At 44.8% G+C, this 20,547-nt stretch overlaps 2 protein-coding genes across 2 annotated transcripts in view; one reads left to right on the top strand and one right to left on the bottom strand.

Moving 5' to 3' along the window:
• LOC137885850 (calsequestrin-1-like) overlaps positions 1 to 17,463 on the bottom strand; it is a 27,739-nt gene extending 10,276 nt beyond the window's left edge. Inside the window, exons 1-4 of the mRNA XM_068728155.1 lie at positions 17,412 to 17,463; positions 17,202 to 17,337; positions 12,724 to 12,814; positions 12,496 to 12,609 (exon numbers count right to left, since the gene is read on the bottom strand). Of these exons, the coding sequence (XP_068584256.1) occupies positions 12,496 to 12,609; positions 12,724 to 12,814; positions 17,202 to 17,337; positions 17,412 to 17,463 (393 nt within the window). The remainder of the gene's footprint in view (positions 1 to 12,495; positions 12,610 to 12,723; positions 12,815 to 17,201; positions 17,338 to 17,411) is intronic.
• Positions 29 to 20,547, top strand: part of LOC137885856 (astrocytic phosphoprotein PEA-15) — a 32,656-nt gene continuing 12,137 nt past the window's right edge. The window contains exon 1 of the mRNA XM_068728161.1: positions 29 to 315. The gene's annotated coding sequence lies outside the window, so the exon portion shown is untranslated. The remainder of the gene's footprint in view (positions 316 to 20,547) is intronic.

A 20,547-nucleotide genomic window follows, 5' to 3' on the forward strand; every position in this document is an offset into this window, starting at 1 on the left:
GTTTCCACGTTTTCAGCAGCCGGTGACTGAGCAGCGCACAGACAGCGGAGCGGACTCACGACCATCCTGAAGCCGGCTTCTCTGCTCTATAACCTCCACACGCTGACTGACAGCTCGCCTCGCCCGTGTCCCCTTCACGGCCGCGTTCACCCACGCAGATGAAACACACCGAAATTCATCACTGAACGACTCGAGTGGACTTTTCGTTGCTGTTGTTCTTCCTGCAGCACGTCTCTCTCTCTCTCTCTGAAGCAACATTCCTACAGAGGAGATTATCTTCATCTCTCTCCCTGACTCATATTTGCTGCGCTCGGGGTGAGTACTCAGTTTTTATTTTCCTGTTTATTTCATTTTATTTTATTTGGTATTTAATCGGGCCTCCCTCCTTCATACATATGGATCGGTTCTGTCCTCGCATACCGTTATATGATGGCACTTCACAGCCTGCCTGTAAAATGTAGTTTCCCGGCTCGTGTTTGGCATCAAGTGGGGTTGAATACACGGAACGGGGGAAAAGTTGAGGAAATGGGGGGCGTTCATGGCCCCCCTCGTGGATGTTTTGAATGAATTTTACATATTTATTTTGCGACTGAAATTCACTCTTATGGAGACTTTTTTTTTATTTTTTATTCCTGTTATCTGCAACCGATTTGCACCATAACTGAAAGATGCCACACCAAAATAAAAATAAAAAAGTCAAAATATTCAAACAATAGAAACACAAAGGAGCCATGTGAAACTGAGCCTTGTCGAGGTGACAGCACTGCAGCGTTGAACTTGACTGTTAAGTGTCAAGTTGGTGGATTCCCGCTTCTCGAGAGGGCATTTAACACACCGTTGATTAAACTAATTGGATTGGGTTTAGTGTCTCTGGAGGCATTCACGATCCAATGTCCTTTTCCTTACTTCCCAGCCCATAATATTCCCGTAATATTCCCATTGAAACTTGATTTATCAATGTTGTTATGTGTTGTCCTATTGGATCGTGATGAACTACAGCATTTATTTATTTCTAGCCTATAGGAGGCAATAATAAACTATACCGGCGTCCACCTGTGACCGTCCCGGATGTGTGTGTGTGTGTGTGTGTGTGTGTGTGTGTGTGTGTGTGTGTGTGTGTGTGTGTGTGTGTGTGTGTGTGTGTGTGTGTGTGTGGAAGGGGTGGGTCTTTTATGAATGGATGTGTCTGGCCCTGCCACTGCTACTCCTCCCCTCACCAACAACTGGTACATATCACCTAATCTTCCTGTATTGTATTTCAAATCCCCTGATGATGTCATGAAAGTATTCCTATTGTTGATTTTTTTTTTTTTCTGTTTAAGCTGAAAATAGCTTTTGTTTTGCATTTAAATTTGTGTAATTTCCTGAGGAACTCATAATTGTGCCATAAGTAGACTAGTGACGGTAAATATAAAGCTAAATATTTACATGTGATGGTGCGTTTTGCGATGCAGAACTCTCTGTAGTCCCTGACTTTGTCTTATTATGGGGATTATTTTCTCGTTTGGGGTAAAAAAAAACGTGGTCTAAAATGTCAGAAAATAGTGAAAAAATGACCATCACGATGTCACAGAGACATAAGGAAAGGACAAAGACGTAATCCGTCCTCGAAAAACAATTGCTTGCTTCCTTAATCGTTACTCGTTTCAGTGTCCTTCTCTTGCTTCCTGACCCCTATGTGACACACGCATCCATCCATCCATCCATCCACATACTGTGTGACGTTTAGTACAAGCATGACAGCTGTCTGTCCGTTTCCTGTGAGGCTGCATTCCATTCGTATCGTCCCACCACGGGCTGCACATTTTACAAGCTGCTTAAACAATCCCAGCACAGCAGAGCAGAGTCAACTTTACTTCATCGGAACAGTAACTGATGGTGTAGTGGTGCAACAGTGAAGTGTCCCTGTAAACCATGAATTTAATGTGTGTGTGTGTGTGTGTGTGTGTGTGTGTGTGTGTGTGTGTGTGTGTGTGTGTGTGTGTGTGTGTATGTGTGTGTATGTGTGTGTGTAGTTTTGAGGTTTATGAGGACGTTTTTGAAAGGACTTATTTATTTTTTGTTAAACGTAGGATATTTTGGAGCTAGTGTCCTCACAATTATACGTGTGTGTGTGTGTGTGTGTGTGTGTGTGTGTGTAGTTTTGAGGTTTATGAGGACATTTTTGGAAGGACGTTGAGTGTTTTAAGGACAACTTATTTTTTGTTAATAGTGTGATATTTTGGAGCTAGGGTCCTCACAATTATACGTGTGTGTGTGTGTGTGTGTGTGTGTGTGTGTGTGTGTGTGTGTGTGTGTGTGTGTGTGTGTGTGTGTGTGTGTGTGTGTGTGTGTGTGTGTGTGTGTGTGTGTGTGTGTGCGTGCGTGCCTTGACTCAGCTTTTTGGGAGCCGGTCTCCTCTCTGATACATATCGATCCGTCTTCTCGGACAGAGCAACAGCAACAAAAAGAAAAGTGGGCAGCGCAGCAGAAATGTGCTTCCTCTCCCGGGTTCACTTCCTCTCTGTGTTTGTCCGCGGTGTCGGTTGTCCCCCTCGCCGCCGCCGCCGGGGGAATGTTTGTGGTTGGTTGTTTACAGGCGCTGAGTCAAACACAGTTTTCGGGAAGATCAACGTTAAACTGGTGTAACTTGACCCAAATCAAAACAAAATAAAAACATGTGTGTTTTTTTTCTTGCTTGGACTTTCCTGATATTGGACTTCACTTGTCAGCAAGCTGTTCATTCTCACACATTCCAGACGGCAGAAATTCACTCTCAAGTTTACCCCAAAATGGGAAAGTCTGGTGTTGAGTACGATCACTTCTGCAACCACAAGAAATGAGGAATGGAGTCTTTGTCCAGACGAAACTGGACTCGCTGACATCTGATCTATTTCCTCTCTCGTCTCTTTTTGGTTTTATTTGGTTTGAAACATCACAGATTAGCCAAGGGGGGGGGGGGGTGGGGGCTTCACAAAGCTTCAGGCAGCCAACTGAAAGCTTTTCAAACCTTTTAGGATAAAGAGAGCAAGAAAGGTTTGATTTCTATTAACCAAATGTAGCTCTCGCTGTTCAGTTTTATGTCCTTAAAGAGCTAAAAGGAGGTCACTGACTTTGCTAATATTCCGTGTTTTTATTTGAATATATATTCATTACTGTCAGGACTGAGGATTCGCTACAGGCCTGCATTGTTGTCAGGGTAGAAAAGTCTTTTATATCATCATGACAACCAGGCTAACCTCCATGGCGTCCGCACTGACAGGCCGACATTGGATATTTAATAAAGCCCAGTATCGGCCTGATCCGACAACAATGCACGTCGACACGGCATGCTGGGTAATTAAGATCACAGTCACGCTGAAAACCAACACACGTGTGTGTGTGTGTGTGTGTGTGTGTGTGTGTGTGTGTCAAAGTGAGGACTCGGATGTCATGAAAAACGACCCGTCACTCTGAAAGGATCGCCTCCTGCAGCTGTGGATCCTCTGATGTTCCTCCTGGTACACACAGGGGGACAGATAAGTCCCTGACAGATACGTCCCTGTCAGACTACCCCACCCTTTGTTGTTCCGGTCTCTAGAGGAAGCTATGACTTACAGAGGGTCAGCGGCATTATGCCGCGTTACATCACCGCCTGTAATTGGCGCCGCCCGCTTGCATCGTCCTCTGCGTCGCTGCCCGCTTACCTCGGGTCGGTTCTGAGCGTCCATTTACTGATTAAACTGTTGGAGCAGATGCCTCCCTCTAACTCAACAGGACAATGTTTCTGAAGGTAAACTACGTTGTAGACGTGCAACAAGAAAAATAAGTTGCAGTTAGAACGCGTATGTTATCCTGCAGACCAGAACAGACGCAGAGCTTGAAGAGAGCGGTGACATTACGGAACTACAGGGGCCAGTGCAGCTCCCAAAAGGGAAAAATAACGTGTGGTTCGGACGCGCTCGGATACGTCAGCACTTGCTACACCCTTCCACCAAGTTTCATGAAAATCGGTTCAACAGTTTTTCCGTAACCCTGCTTACAAACGGACCAAACAAACAAATCAACGAACCAAAAACCTTCACGAACCAATAACAATCCTCTGGCTACAAATATGTCGTCTTTCTATTAACCCACATAACACATCGTATGAATTACATTCTATGCAGATGATGCTCTTCTCTTAATTTGGTCATTCCAAATATGTAGATGTAAAAAAATTGCACTTTTTTTCTTAATGTGAAGCTAATATCTGACTTGTAAGTTTTCTGTCATGAGACTTCCTGTTTGAATAAAGAGTTAAATAACTAGTGTGGGCGTTAAAGGGTTAATGACTCCGTCTGCTCCTGTGTTTTTAATGGGACAGGGCATTGTAAAAGAGCAAACTGCCAAATTTAGCGCATGAATAAAGGTTAAATACATAGTTGACTAATTGCCTCAAAGTCTTTGGGTTCCATTAACCTTACCTGGGTTTAGAAGAAAGGCTGCCACCTAAACTTCAATGACATGAATCATCAGTTGAAAAGCCCCCCCCCCCCCAGAGCTAAAACCTCAAATCACTGCACTTTGTCTTTTTTTTTAACTGCTGCGTTACACATAGAGCCGTGAAGGCACAGCCCTGATACTCACAGCTGTGAAACGGCAAAGGAAACCTCAGTCATTGGCGGGGGGGGCGGGGGGGCGGGGGGGGGGGGGGTGGTCACAGGATGCTGAGAACATTGACAAAGTAGGACCCGGACCAAAGAGTGAAACCAGCACCCGGAGCTAAGCTTACCGCCCCCGCTGTTTATTAGAATGTCTGTAACAAACACTGTGTATTGTGTTGCGCTCACCCGTGGCACTGGAAGCTCTGCTCTTTAGAAAACAGGAAGTAATGCCCTTTTTAAGGGGGAAGTCCGCATTTCCAGTTACATCATGGGTCATAATCGATTATTATTCCCTGTCACAGATTTCTTAGATTCTAGATACAGATGGTCCTATTTAGTGGATTATATCATCCAAATCCACCCACAAGCCCACAGTATATGAATACGTACCATTTTATTTGCAGGTTAGTGTATTTACTGAGACGATTGTGTTGACGATCAGCACCAATAACCATGTTTATGTTATTTGGAAGAGGAAATGAGCAGCTAGTCACAATTTGTCTTTTAACCCGAGAGGACAGATTCACCCTGTTACAGTGTTGGCATATCTGAAGCATGTGCAATGATTTATTTTAAATTCCCCAGTGCCACAAAGGTTAAGCCTGTCTCTCTCAGGCTGCAGCCGCATTGGACACATAAAAAAAAAAAAAAACACACACAACACAGATTTAATCCCTCCAGCAACTGCTTGGTTGCGTGGTTGTTCAGTTGCTGTGCTACAAGTGACGCCTACACCAGCAGAAAAAAAACACAACTCGCTTCCACGTTTTGAAGCCGTTCGTCTGCTCTGTGTTGTAATTAAATCCGTGCAAATACATCCAGCTGCAGAGTTTTTCACATTTTTCCTCTTCTTTTTTTTTTTGGAGTGGAGCAGCAGCAGCAGCAGCAGCAGTGCGTTAAGAGGTGTAGTGAGGATGGAAGACGACTTCAGCGTGGGAGAAAACGGGAGTGACTCTGCTGATTTTATGGATGGAGGGAGGAAATGTGGACGGTATATTAACGCTACTGTGGAAGTGTTCCATAAGCCCAGTCTGTGTGACTGGCAGTGTTTCACAGTGGCCACAGTAATGGATGTAGTGATCCACACACACACACACACACACACACACACACACACACACACACACACACACACACACACACACACACACACACACACACACACACACACACGCAGTACACTTAAGCCTGCACAGACGGACAGAGCCACACAAACGGCAACGGTGCAGATGGGCTGAAGCGCACACACACACACACACACACACACACACACACACACACACACACACACACACACACACACACACGCGCTTTCTCTCTGTTTTACATGCACACACACATAAGCTACTCTGCCGCTCGACTCCAAAATGAAACGCCTCAGTGGGTCTGATTGGATTTGATAAGCGTTGATTTGATTGAAACACAGTTCTGCAGTGTGTGTGTGTGTGTGTGTGTGTGTGTGTGTGTGTGTGTTGCAGGTGTTACAGGATGTGACGAGTCACCTCGAAGTGTTGACTCTGTTTCTGTCTGCCTGCCCCTCTCGCTCACATCCGCTTTGATAATCAAATTCTCCCCCAGCCACCAAACTCTCCGCCACTTCCTGGGTGGAGGAGGAAACATCACGCGGCTGAATGTACTGTAGTCAGCTGCTCCGTCCCCCTCGGCGCCGTCGAGCCGATGCGCTTCACATGGTCTTCTCATCTACATCTGCACAGACACACACACACACACACACACACACACACACACACACACACACACACACACACACACACCCATAAAAGCACAAGATGATGACTTTACCATACAGGTCAGGTTTCCTGCAGTAACTTGCAAGCGGCCGTTGGTTTCCAGTAAGTTCACTAAGCTGAGAAAATGAATCTACGTGGTGCACCTGAATGCACCACGTAGATTCATTTTAATTTTTAATTTTTGCATACATTTTTTAAACAACGGAGGTAACTGGGTTATTGTTTGTAGTAGTTCCAAAGGAAACTGCTCAGCTGTAGAGCTGCCTGACATTAACATGCTGCAGTATATTGGAAAAATGAAACCTAAATGACAAGCGAGCATTTTTCTGCAAGCACTTAGGATATAGTTTGACATTTTGGGAATTATGTTGATCAGCTTTCTTGCCGACAGTTAGATGAGAAGATCGATACCACACATCCATAATGTAAACTATGAAGCTACGCCCAGGAGGTGGTTAGCTTAGCATAAAGGCTGGTAGCGGGGAGGAACTGCTAGCTTGGTTCAGAGTTAACTTTACATGTTTCTTTGCGTGGCTTAAACATGTTAATTAGTGAGCGATAAACATGCTGGTAGGCAGATTTTGTTACTTTTGGACATAGCAACACTAGCTGTTTCCAATCTTTATGCTAAGCTAAGCTAATTGTCTCCCGGTACAGACATGTGAGTGGTGTCCATCTTCTCATCTAACTCTCGGTAACAAAGCAAATGAGTGTATTTTACAAAATGTTGCACTATGACATTTCAGTACAAGTGCTTGTGCTCAAAAACCTTTTAAAATACAATCACTATTATTAATACAAACCTCCTGAACTGCAATAACCCTGGTGTTTGTGTGACACACGGCTAACTTTTCATGGCAAGTTTTTGTATGCGACAGACGAGGACTCAGCCTGTGGCGCCGTGGAGAAGCTGGCAGTGCCCGCCGGGGGGTCTGCTGTGTTTGCGCTTCTTCATCTGCTCTTTGGATGATGAGGGACATTTATGAGTGTGTGTGTGTGTGTGTGTGTGTGTGTGTGTGTGTGTGTGTGTGTGTGTGTGTGTGTGTGTGTGTGTGTGTGTGTGTGTGTGAGATGAAAAATCTTGCGGCGTGGGTGGAAAGCACAGGTTTACAACAACAGTTGCTCTGACGAGCCATGACCGCGTTGATGAGACACTTTGTGTTGCTGAGGTGACACAGAGCGGCCATTTCTCTGTGGCACCCTGAATTAGACCAAATTCTTTCCTGATGTTTGTTTGTTTTTCCTCAACACAGCTGTCTTCCATCTCAAAAAAAAAAAAAAAAAGGAAGTTTGCTTCCTGCACTCGTAGGTCAAAAGCCCAGAACGTGTCTCCTCCTGCCTTAATGTCTTTACCTACATCCCCTCCTATATAGCGTATGCGTGTTCATGTACGTGTGGTTGGAAAAAAAAGCCTCGGGAATCAGGTTAACCTCCTCGGCACAGAGATGAAAAATTCACATGCTCTCACACAGACACACACACACACACACACACACACACACACACACACACACACACACACACACACACTTGTGTACCTTCTCTCCGCTCAAACTAATAAAATGCGATGCAGGCGTCAAACTTGCTCTGTGTACGATGTTTATGTAACCCTCTGGGGACCCGTGTACCCACCTAGTGCTTTGAGGTATGGCAGCTTGCACTAATGCATTGTACCATTACACAAGAACCGGCTGGAAGCTTTAACGTAATACCTTCTTTTTTTTTTTTTGCAGAGACTAAATCCGTTGGTGGGCAGCAAGAAGCCCACAAGCCACATTTTCGCTGGTTGTTGTTTTTGATATCGAATCCGCTGCCTTCTTTGCAGCACTTAGTGTTCAACGTCTGGAGCGTGCTCTCATTGAGGTCTTTGAATTGAAATTTTTCTCGGGTCCATTCGGGGATTGTTCTCAGTGCTTCAAAACTACTTCAGCCTGCCTGAGTCATCTTTGCTTTCCGAGTGAAGTTCGGTTTACGAGATGAATTCGTTACATGATGAACAATCTTGTTAGTGCTTTTCTTGTGTTTCTCTTTGTGTGTGTGTGTGTTTGAAATAATGAACACTATGTGTCACCCCGGGCATGTGCAACCTACAAACCTCTTTCTAAAATCTCATCCCAGTTGGTAGATGAGGACCCTTTTTGTCGTTACAGCTGGACACCACTAGCATATGTGTCGGTATCGAGCTACGGTGAGCCGAGACGTTTTGAATTTGTGCGAAAGGTGACTCAACGGATATCGATTGTGCTGTTTTCTTATTGATTTACAGGCGAGCACACAATTTAGGAATGTCACGACTGTATTTGCACTTTTCTGGTGCCATTTTGGAAGTCCAGTGGCAAAAATATTAACGCACGGGAATCTAGATTTATCTGGACAAGAGGAAAGACGCCAGTGAAAGATCGTAAGTTATTGCTAAAGGTGAACAGTCTAATTTGGTGTAAGTTGAGTGTTTTATGTTCTACCGCTATGGGGGGGGTGGTTAAGTCTGGAATTTATTCATTTTGTTTTAATTCCCCACGAAATGTAACTCTCCTGTATGTGCCCTCCGTTATTACAGGACATCTTAGTCTTCACGGGGCTGCACTGTGTCTCGTATTGTCCTCGTTCTCTTGGTGGTGGTGATGGGGAACCGTCAAGCAGGAAAGTCAATTTGACTTGATCATTAACAAGGAAAGGCAAAGTACAGGCAGGAATAACGAAAGCGTCACCGCAATGAGGAAATGAGAGGGGAAACATCAAACAACCCCGCCGTGTTCCTTTTTTTTTTCCCTCCTTTTTTAAAGACCTCACACAGCATCTAGTCTCACATTAGGACGACAACAATGGTGTGTAATAGAGCAGATAGCTCTTTAACGGTGTGTTGCATAAGCGGTAATTGAATCGCGGCAATAACAGGGGATGAAAGTTACATTTCAGCCGTGCCGATAATTACTGTGAGAAGACGGAAGACTGTGAGCTGTTTGGGTTTTTGCGAAGGCAAGTGCTCGTTATGTAACATTACTACAGTGCCTGCGTATCTGAAAGAGGATGTTTTAGGACATTATGGTCCGGCATGGTACTGGTAGATGTCCATGGTGCCCAGAGGATTGATCGTAATGACTCGCCGCCAGCAGGTTAAACCTTTTGTATGCCTCCTCGTTGGTTCTCATTCTCATGATCCCTCAGGAGCTCCTTGAGAACATCTTAAACTTTGACACAAACGTCCACTTGGCGAATTTGGTGGTCTCACATTTTTTGGCCATAACTCAAATAATTCGTAGGCAACTAGTGTCAATTTCACGCAATTGCCCTATTGGATAAATTTGGGATAGGATGGACATCGGTTGACAACGTTTGAATAGATAACCATGAATTTCAACAGACATTCGTGGTTTCCAGAGGATGTACCCCACTGACTTTTTCATCTTTCCGAAACCAGCAGGTTGATTATGCGCTTGTGGTTGGATAGATTGCCATGAATTTTGATAAAGATGTCCATGTTCCAGCTCAGGATGAATTGCAACAACTTTGGTGGTCCCATAGCTAACCATCTAGCGCCAGTATTAGGTCCAACTTACTTGTACCTGACATTCCAATCAGCTCCAGATGTACTGTGTGTCTAGTGCTATTTTGCAAATATTGAAAACATTACAACGGAATCAGCTTAAAGCTCATTTCCATCTGTTTTCCCTGGGTGGAGGCTACCATTGATTGCACCGCTTTATGAACCAAAAGATCCATTTAGCCACGCTAGCGTTAGCATTTAGCTCAAACGCCTCGGGTGCCTTAATTCACCCTTGTATTAGCCGTTAGCGTAGCTGTAGACTCTTGTCCTACACAATGAGGTGCGACTCCTGCCGTTGAATTCTCGCCAGTCAACAGGTGCCAGCATGAACAACGAACATCCCCGTGGTCCTGCTTTATCATCGCCGACGCTCACTTAACTGTGAGTTATTACCTCAATAACGTGGAGGCGAAGTAGCAGGACGGCTCATGGAGTCCTGCAGAGAATTCATCAACTGCTGTGTTATTGTAGGAATCCGTAATGGAGCTGTAATGTGTAGAGGGGGAGGAAGGCGAGCAGGTAAAGTACGGCAGTCAGATGTGTTACGTACCCCCCCGACGCAGGGTGATGGACCGAGTTTCATTTCCTCCGAATCCTCCTCCCTGGTACCGGCGTGCTTAATCCACTAATGGAACAATAGGGAGCGACAGAAAGAGAGTCGGAGAGAGCAATAGAGGAGGAGGCAGAGGAATCTGAATTTTTCATTCCCGCCCGGAGTCTGAAACATAGACTGAACAAGTTGTTTAATCTCTAATGGACTGTTTGGGGACTCCAGCCTATTTATATGTGTGTGTGTGTGTGTGTGTGTGTGTGTGTGTGTGTGTGTGTGTGTGTGTATGTGTGTGTTAGAGAGGGGTCAATGGCTCCAATATGGACAGGCATTCCCAACAGTCCCTGACCGTTTGACTCCACGTCCCCGTTAGTGAAAGAGAAGGGGAAGCTGCCTCTCCTCTTAAGTGTCTCTGTGTGTGTGTGTGTGTGTGTGTGTGTGTGTGTGTGTGTGTTGTCTCTTCTCCCCCTTCGGCTCAGATGATGCCTGTAAACTGACGATGACTCAGACTGCACCCCACCCCTCCGTCCTCCTCTCCTTCCTCTTCCTTTCCCTCATCCTGCTCTCCTTCCTCTCCCCCCACCTCTTTCTCTCCCTCTCTTTCCTTTCACCTCTTCCTCCTCCTGCCTTTCTTCATCAAAGCAGCAGTTCTTGTGTTCCTATAGTATCAGTTACTGTATAGATTAAGGGTAAGGGGATAGATGCTCTCTGCACACCGTTAATTTGTGTAACTGTGAACTTTTAAGTCATATTTCAGTCGGTGGGATTCGTCATCTGGAAACCATGAACATCTTTATCACATTTCAACGCCGTTCATCCGACCATTGTTGAGATATTCCTGTCCTAATGTACGTGGCTGCTTTGGAACAGATTTTGCACCTGCATGAGTGAAACAGCTGAAGGAATAATAGCGACACCAAATTAGAAACTGATTTAGGAAAATTCAACAGCCTGCGTCGTGCGGATCTTGTTACGAGTGTTTGAACCCGCTCCGCTGCAGAGCTGCACTCCCTCGTCTAAACGGGTCAGAATAACATTATTACTTTTCAGCGACAAATCCTTTCTCACATCGCTGATCCTTTCTACTCTCCCCCCACCCCCCACCTCTCTCCGCCACCTTTTACTTCCTGCTCGAGCAGCGTGATTACAGCCGGCGCTCTTTTGTGAAGCGTGCTTCACGTAAGGGTGTGTGGCGGTGCGAGAGACGATGCGTGTCTCTGAAGCATGTCTGCGATTCACGACAACATACAGTAGATGTGTGGAGAGTGTCCGCAGATGCAAGCGTTCATGTGGGTTGATACAGGCGTGGGTGCTCCGGCCTGTTTATTCTTGTGTGTGTGTGTGTGTGTGTGTGTGTGTGTGTGTGTGTGTGTCTCTGCAGCTGTGGCCCTTGTCCACTGTGTGAGGCGAGGTTATGGCATCCTGTTCCTTTTCCTCGCTGCCTTCTCCATCTGGAGCCGAGCCAGCCTCAGTGAACTGTGCATTACAGTGGGATCCAGACCCATTATCGCTGTGGAGAATGCCGGCATCCGGACCAATGCCTGCTGTGTAGCTGTGTGTGTGTGTGTGTGTGTGTGTGTGTGTGTGTGTGTGTGTGTGTGTGTGTGTGTGTGTGTGTGTGTGTGTGTGTGTGTGGCATTACTTGACATTTCCATGTCATTTCTTTATTAAGAAATGTAGTTTTGCTTAAATATCGGGGGGAAAAACAACAACAGTGGTGTGTGTGTGTGCGCGTTTGTGTGTGTGTTGGTGTGAATGTTTGATTGTGTCTGCACAACAGAGTGTGTTGGTGCGTGCGTGTGTGTGTGTGTGTGTGTGTGGGTCGAATGCGTCGCGGTCGCCCGAAATGACGGCAGCCGTGTCTTCAAGTTTGCTTCAATACATTTGAAGCACAGACTCGTCTGTTTATTCTCTGCACCGACCATCCATACAATGGATGCATTTTGTTTCCCAGTTAATACTGTTAGCAGACAATGAAGTCTAGAGGCTCGCTTTAAATACGAAGTATGGTTTCGTGGACGCGTTTGGATCCGTAACTTCGCTCACCTCACTGCTGCTATTCATCTTCTCGTCTCCTCCCCCTGAAACAGCAGCTGCTGTAATAAAGGCAGCCAACCCTCCCGAGTCGCGGGCTAACACTCCCGCGTATGCTTCACACTCCTAAGTAACAATAGGGGAGACAAGCGTGTGTTGTTGTCGCGGGCTTGGAATGAGGCGAGGATGTGGTTGTTGTTGGGGTTTTTTTGTGTGCAGGTGTCTGTCAAACACACCTACACAGTGTGACAATGTGCAGCGGATGAGGTGAAGGACGGGGCAGCTGGAGGAAGAACCGTTACGTCTCGTTCGGAAGAAGGTGCGATTTCGTCTGCGCGGCAATAATAAGCAGATCAAACTTCCGACATGACAGTTTTCTGTCTCTCTTTTCTCTGTCTTTCCCGTCTTGTCCAAGTGCTCCAGCAGCCTTTTTCTCCATCTGGGATCAGGCGGGAGCCAAACAGGAACTCTTTTCCATGTTTTTTTGCTCAGTCAGCGTCTTGGAAGTTATTTATGCAAAGGTGCAAAGAGAGTGAGAAACAAACCCGTGCACCGTCAAAGTCAAAGTGGGCCTTTTCTTTGTTGTTGTTGTTGTTATCAGCGTGTGATTTGGACCCAGTGTGTTTGTCACTTGGACCCTGTGCTTGTTTTAATGTTTCATTGCCTTTGTTGGCAGATTGCTGAGAGAGAGAGAGAGAGAGAGAGAGAGAGAGAGAGAGAGAGAGAGAGAGAGAGAAGTCTGTTCTGTGTTGGTGTTGTTTTTATGGCCCAGAATGCACTCTCCTTTATCTGCTACAGTCAAAATGTCTTCCTATCTGAAGTAAGAGCCCGATCCATTAACGGCAGCGGACAGGAAGTGCCAAAGAATCAGTGCATGTCCGTAAACGGGCCTCATACAGATGACTCTGGTTTCATTCACACTCAAATCTAAAATACTAGTAAGACCCTTTTTGCAGAGAGTTTGTCTGTATATATATATATATATATATATATATATATATATATATATATATATATATATATATATATATATATATATATATATATATATATATATTTTTTTTTTTTTTTTTTTTTTTTTTTTTTTTATTCCCAGAATGCAATGTGCATCAAAGAGATATTAGAACGCTGATATGTCTGAGATGTGCTGGAGTGTCGGAGAGAGAAACGGGGGGGGAAAAAATAGAAGGTGTGAGCAGAACGACGGGGGGAGAATATGTGATAATAGGAGGGACCGAGAGGGAAGGGTGGGTGAAAGGAAAGGTGTTGGAGACTGTGAGGATGTGAGAAAAGAAAACAAAGACGTGTTTTTTGTCTCGCGTTTAGTGATGTCACCTGAAGTGCAGCATGACTGTGACAGCAGAAGACACCTTTTTAATGGTCACATACCAGAGTTTGACATTTTGGAAAGTCCTCTTCTTTGTTCTGTGGCTAGAGAGTTTGATAACAATATCAATACCCCTTTTAATGAAAATACAACTGGTAGCTTGTTAGCTTAGCATAAACCTTTGTAATCTTTTGTTATTTTGCTTTGTTGTTTCCGTCTTCTACGTCAAACTCAAACCCATTTCGAGCAGCAGCCGCGCTGCCTCCTCGCAAACGCGTATTTACAACTTCAGGCGTTGTAACGGAAGACTTGCCGTGCGTTGACATCTGTTAGTCGGAAGCAAACAAGATGGCCGAAGTTGTTTTGTCACTGTTGAGCTTTAGCATCAGTACCAACATGTACTTTACAAGGAAAAATCTTGGATCCTCTTAAATGTATCATATGGAATTAAGGTGATATTCGGTGTATTCACTCAGAGATTAGGTGTTCACACCTTCACCTGAACGCGTCTTAAACACAAGTCGGAGCTCGCCGAGAGAGCAACCGCGTTCCGACGCCTCGTCCCGCTTCCTTCCTCCTTTGTCCCTCGCTTCCTTCTCTTCCTCCCTCAGGCCTTTCACCGCTTGTCGTCTCAAGATTCTGTGCTCGTGACCCCGTATACGCACAAACATCATCAGCTGATCACAAGAACACCAGCCAGACTCTGATCTTCTTGATTATTGGACAACCGGTCAAAACATCCGACAGCGTTTCCCTGCAGGGCTGCCTGTGTCTCAATGTTTTTGGCTCCTAATTAGTTTCCCCCGCTTGACTACCTGGCCACCTGTCTGTCTGGAAATTTGTTTTTTGAAGCAGGGCAGCAAAATGTATAGTACTGATTATTTAGTTGAATACTGTAATGATGATTTGTCTGGATTTGAGGTAAAAATGGAGCTTAAAAAATAAACTTTCTGTGTCTGTTTTAGCTTTTTGCTGCAGCGTTTTGTGTCGGTCACACGGTAAATGTTGTACGGTCGGTGCAGGCGGTTGATCATGTGTCATGGAGAGGCTGAGTATGAATCCAGTTCAAACTCACTGGCCCTTCACTTCACTTTTTTTGCAAGTAGGATGCAGTCCAGCAAAGGAACGGGGGGGATTTTCCCCACAAGAACAAACACATCTTGTCCTTTTTGTTTTTAATGAGCTCATCATTCGTTTGGGGTCACATGAAGTCTTGTGTTTATGGGTATAATGTAACAGACACGAGGACTTTTAAGGGAATAAAACACGCACCCAAAACAACAAACTATGACTGTTCTTCATGGAGAAACTCCATAAGACACTGGGACTGTATCTGGACTAGTATCCCGGCCTGAAGCGGTCCAGCATTGCGAGGCCTCTCGTCCGCTTGTTCCTGCTTTCATCTCAACTGCTCGTCACTGATGGCTAGTTGTTAAAAACCCGTTACTACGCAATCATCTTCCAGCGGATCACGGCCAAACAAATGGATCTGAAATTAGCGCAATTTGGTGTAATGGTGCCCAAATGTCTCGTTCATTCATTGTCAGAAGGACGGGTCAGAAAGGTGCGTTAGTCATAGAGCGCGTTGCTATTTGGGAAGCAGAGACGGATGAAACTGGTGTTGAGGTTTGGCTCCGGGTGGTTGAATTAGCCGTTGAAATATGAATGTTTCTGGAAGCCGCTCCGATTTATTGGTTGTTTTTCTCGTCCCGTGGTCACCAACGCGCGTTTCCGTGCACCGCTGCACGCGTTCTTACAAAAGCCTGCAGTGTGGTTTTGATTTTAAAAAAGAAATGAGGAAGAGCTACGGAGCGAGGGAGGAAGAGATCTGGAGGAGAGATATTTTTGACTTCACAGCGGGAAGTCTGGAGAGGCCAACGTCAGCTCGTGATTTGCACCTTTTTTTTGTCACATCTTTGCCTGGAAGTTTCGCTCAAAACTACGTCGCAGTGCACAAACAGACCAGAAAATATCCTCATTTCGTCTCCACCCACACACACACACACACACACACACACACACACACACACACACACACACACACACACTCTCACACTCACACACACACACACACACACACACACACACACACACACACACACAGAGCCAGCCCCTCCCCTCCTCATCCGCTCTCCTCCCAGAGGCACAAAGATATTTTTATCTCCCATAAAGCCCAAACGCTAATGAAGCGTCGACGACACAAATACATTTCCATGATTTTTTGGATTTTTTTTTTTAAATCCACCGCTGCTGTGACACACCGCTGCATCTCTGTCTGCTGTCGGGAAACACAGTCGCAGTGCGCGAGAGTCCTGTCTGAGGCATTTCACTCATTGTTGTACATTTAACACAACAACGTTTAATCAAGCACTCCGTCTTCAAATTGCGTTAGGTGAGAGAGGCAGCGAGGTGAGAGGATCCCACTCATCTCCGGTCCATTTACTTGTTTTCAAGCATGGTTGACTGTGTCATGAAATAAGACCTTCCAACACACACACACACACACACACACGCCACTTTGTTTAAGGGAATTCTTCAAATGATTGCGTTTGCATTGGCGATGAGTGAAAGCAATCAACACCGATTTTTCAGGAAAACGAGCTGCTGTGATTGGATTAGAGGGCAGAAAGCTCACGTCGTCGAGTGTTTTGTAAGTACTTTGGACAAAAATACTACCAACTATACAGACACAATGACTTAAATAAGGTATTATGTCCTTTTATTGCTGTATTTTAAGATTCAAAATCACTGCTTTCAAATCCCAAATTGATCACCTTTGACACAAAACTCAGAGATGTCTCATCGTGTCTTTGGCATCGAGGGATGTGCTTTCAGAGTGCATGATGCAATAGCATACAACATTTTTTATATATATATATATATATATATATATATATATATATATATATATATCTCTTTTCTGTGTGCTGCGTGTTCATCGGTGTGTTCACGCCGTATTCGCCAACCTGTCGACGACTCCACGGTGTTTGCCTCACAATTGCAGAATGTGCCGTAGGCGTCACACACTTTGCAAAGTGCAGCAATTTTTATTTCAGAACTTTTTGAGCGTGTTCAGCACATTTCAACACGCGATAATCCTGATAACCGTGCTAATAATTTTGGTCACTGTAATCTTAATGTGATATTTTCACGTTCAAAGTTCAGCGGCGCTCTGTTGAGAAAACAAAAATCTTCATAAGCTCCAGTTGGCAAAACACCCGCATCATCAAAACAAAAGGAAATGACATCACAAATTAGCAGCGCCGGTTCAGCTTAAAACTACCTTGAAGCATAAACAGCCGCCGACTTATCAGGTGCTGACGGTTACTGACTTGCTTATGGAAGCTTAGCCACACGTAAAGAGGATTCTTAATGGATTAGAGAATTAAACCTGGAGGTTCTATGTTGTGGGGTTGCGTTGCGTGACTGCACACCGCCGCCGCCGCCGTCGTCTGGTTCCGGCCTGACCTCTGTCAGGGCGGGGTCACCGAGTCCAGACGTTTCTCCCAGAATAAACAGGGCCTTTGCTTTTGATTGCAGGAAGCACACAAAGGGCCGTGGATGTCCGTGTGTTTGTACATGTGGAGGCTCAATAACTCACTCCTGGTGTTCCCGCACATGCTATTAACCCCGTTTACCTTCATCTCCTCCATGTCAGCCTCCTGTACATCTCTCCCTTTTACTTAGCCGGCATCTTCCTGTATCTCTACACACCACATCTGGCCTCCCTCTCTCTCTCTCTCTCTCTCTCTCTCTCTCTCTCTCTCGCGCTCTCTCTCGCTCTCTCTCTCTCTGGTTTGAGTCGTGACCATCTGGTCTTTTCCTGCAGCCACGATGAAGCGCTTGCCATTTAGAATTTAGATTAAGGAGAAGGCAGCTCCTGTAACGGGGGATAGAGTAACTCAGCCTCTTTCCTCTCCACGTCTCTCGCTCGCACCGCTGCCGCTCATCCACGGCATCCATGTGTGTAGCAACATGCAGCCGTTCATATTCACGCATACGGTTTAGCACGTTATCGACCCTTTTCTGCAGCATGCTGGCCGTGACCTCTTCATAGACACTGTGGAGGTATTCACGGAATGAAATGAAGGCTAGATATTTCACATCACGCTACTGCCCCGTGCAGAATTAATGCTAAATATAGCCTCTTTTGGCCTATATTTGTGTATACGTGATTACTTTTGAAGGGAATAGTTCAATAGTGCTTCAGGTTTGGGGTATTCAAACGACCTGGTTAAGACTGAGGAACGGATCATGGTCATTACTGAATGAAAGCAACGTTGACCGTTGAGTGGAGACGGTGTCTGAATGGTAAATATGAAGCTAGCTTAGCTTAGCGCGAAGGCTGCAAGCAGAAAAACAGCCAGCCCCTCTAAAGCTCTAAATACAAAAATACTAAAACAATAAAGTAAAACGACACATCGTGATTTTAATGGACTTGAGATATAATGGGTTTATTAGTGAGCTACAAATGCTCTAGTCAGCAGATTTTGTTCCCCTTTTGGACAGAGCCAGGCTTTCCACCTGCTTGCAGTCGTCATGCTAAGCTAAGCTAACTGGCTGTAGCTCACATTCAGGGTACAGACTTGAGAGTGGAATCAATCTTCTAAATACAAAAACACATATCGTATACACAACCTTTACGTCATCAGTGAGTCCTGCACACTCGTGATGTCGGCATGTTGTCAACAAAGTCGCTAACGTGTTCTCGTGGAGATGTGTGAAGTGTCATCGATACGTATTTTGGTGAATAAGAATTTGACAAATGAGAGCCACCGTTTGCAAAATGTCTCCCCAGAAATCCCTGAGGGGGAAGAGTTGCAGAGAGAAGAGGAAGAGGAGGGTAGTGTTGAACAAAACAGAAGGGATTAGCTCTCTTTTTTTCTTCTTTTCATTCTCTTCTCTTCTCTTCCTCCATCCTTTCTTTCTGCGCTTCCCTTTCTCACCCCTCTCTCTCTCTCCCTCTCTCTCTCTCTCTCTCTCTCTCTCCCTCCCACTTGGCGGCTGCTGTTTTTTTTTCCCGCTGCCCTACGCCCGGGGGCCAGGAAGTGTGTCCGTGGTAACGGCAGGAAGTAAAGGCCCGGCTGGTCGGTCACAGCCAGGTCTCCACGGCATGCGACACGCAGTCTGTGCGCAGCTCCTCCGAAATATCTTTTCTCATTCAACTAAGCCTTTAGACAGCCTAAATGTTGCATTTCTTGCATAATTTAATCAAAAAAAAATTTTGTTGACAGGTGAAGATGCACTCAAGCTCTCACTCCTGTATTTGGTTTGTCCACCCATGTGTGTGTGTGTGTGTGTGTGTGTGAGAAAGAAAGCATCTGGTTTTACTAACGAATCAGTCTTCTCCTGTACAGAACAGCACATTTTGCTCTCTTCCACCACTGAACAACACACAGTTTTTTTTCTCGTTCTTGAACATGCGTTCACACTCTCTTTTTCACATTTTGTCTTCGCTCAGATGTTCTCGCGGCGCCTCGGTTCAGTTGCTGAAAGTCTCCCGTGGTGCTTTTCTTCCTCTCTCTCTTTCGCTGACCTTTTTAGCCTCTGGTTTCACGCAAGCTTGTGCCAAAAAAAAAAAAAAAAAAAAGTAAGGGGTATCTGTATGCCGGGCACATTCACACGGTGCCCACAGTGTGTGTGTGTGTGTGTGTGTGTGTGTGTGTGTGTGTGTGTGTGTGTGTGTGTGTGTGTGTGTGTGTGTGTGTGTCACTTGGGAGTATTGATTGTGAGCTCTGCCTACACAAACTCCTCACCGACGAGGAAAAATGTGAGGGAGGAAAATACCAACGTACATGTCAACGGATAAATACACACATGTAGGTGTAATTACATACATCAAAAACAAGATTGCTAGGCTTATGAGTGGAAGCTTTATGCTCACGGATTCTTGGTTGGACGCTGTATTTAATTCAGCGTTTATGATACAGTAAATCAGCCTCATTATGCTGTAGATTATGTCAACTTTATGACAAGTTTTGAGGATTTTCTAGGATGGCGTCTGGGATTTAAGTTTAATTTCTTTTGGGTTCGAGTGACCGGATGAAGGACAACTTAAAATCTAAGGTGCTGTAAAATAACCCGACCATTAGTTCTCTTCTTTTTTTTTTTTTTTTTTTTTCAGCCATTAGCCCTCTTCTGGGTGCACAAAGCCTGCTTTCAGCTTCTAATCATGTTTCATTCACACTGAACATGGTTTACGAAGGTTTGATTGACCGAGCTGATGTAATTACAGAACTTGTTATATGAAGAATGCCTTAGAATGAATCTATTTCCCTTATTGTGTATATATATATATATATATATATATATATATATATATATATATGTTGGCTTTTTACGCATTACTTTTAAACGCTTGTGAGTGAAAGCAGAGGTTGCAGACTAACGGTATCAGATGAGGATTTAAAGGATGAGGCCGGCGCTCCAGTTTTCAATCGTATTAGAGGATCTTACGCAGCAGATGGAGTTGCCCAGTTGTCATGGAGCTCTATATATATATATATATATATATATATATATATATATATATATATATATATATATATATATATATATATAAAAAGAATTCTGTATACTTTTCTTAATGTCAGCAAATTCAATGAAAAGACCCAAAACCCTACAATGTTTGTTGCCACAACAACATCGGCAGCTAACACTACGATCTACTCGGGACCACTTTGGTCCACACTCAACAACTGTTTGGATGGATTGCAAATGAGTGATGGTGCAGACAT

Source organism: Cebidichthys violaceus, unplaced genomic scaffold (genome assembly GCF_023349555.1).
Source record: "Cebidichthys violaceus isolate CVI_PGR_0920_01 unplaced genomic scaffold, fCebVio1.0.p SCAF_41, whole genome shotgun sequence".
Classification (NCBI taxonomy): domain Eukaryota; kingdom Metazoa; phylum Chordata; class Actinopteri; order Perciformes; family Stichaeidae; genus Cebidichthys; species Cebidichthys violaceus.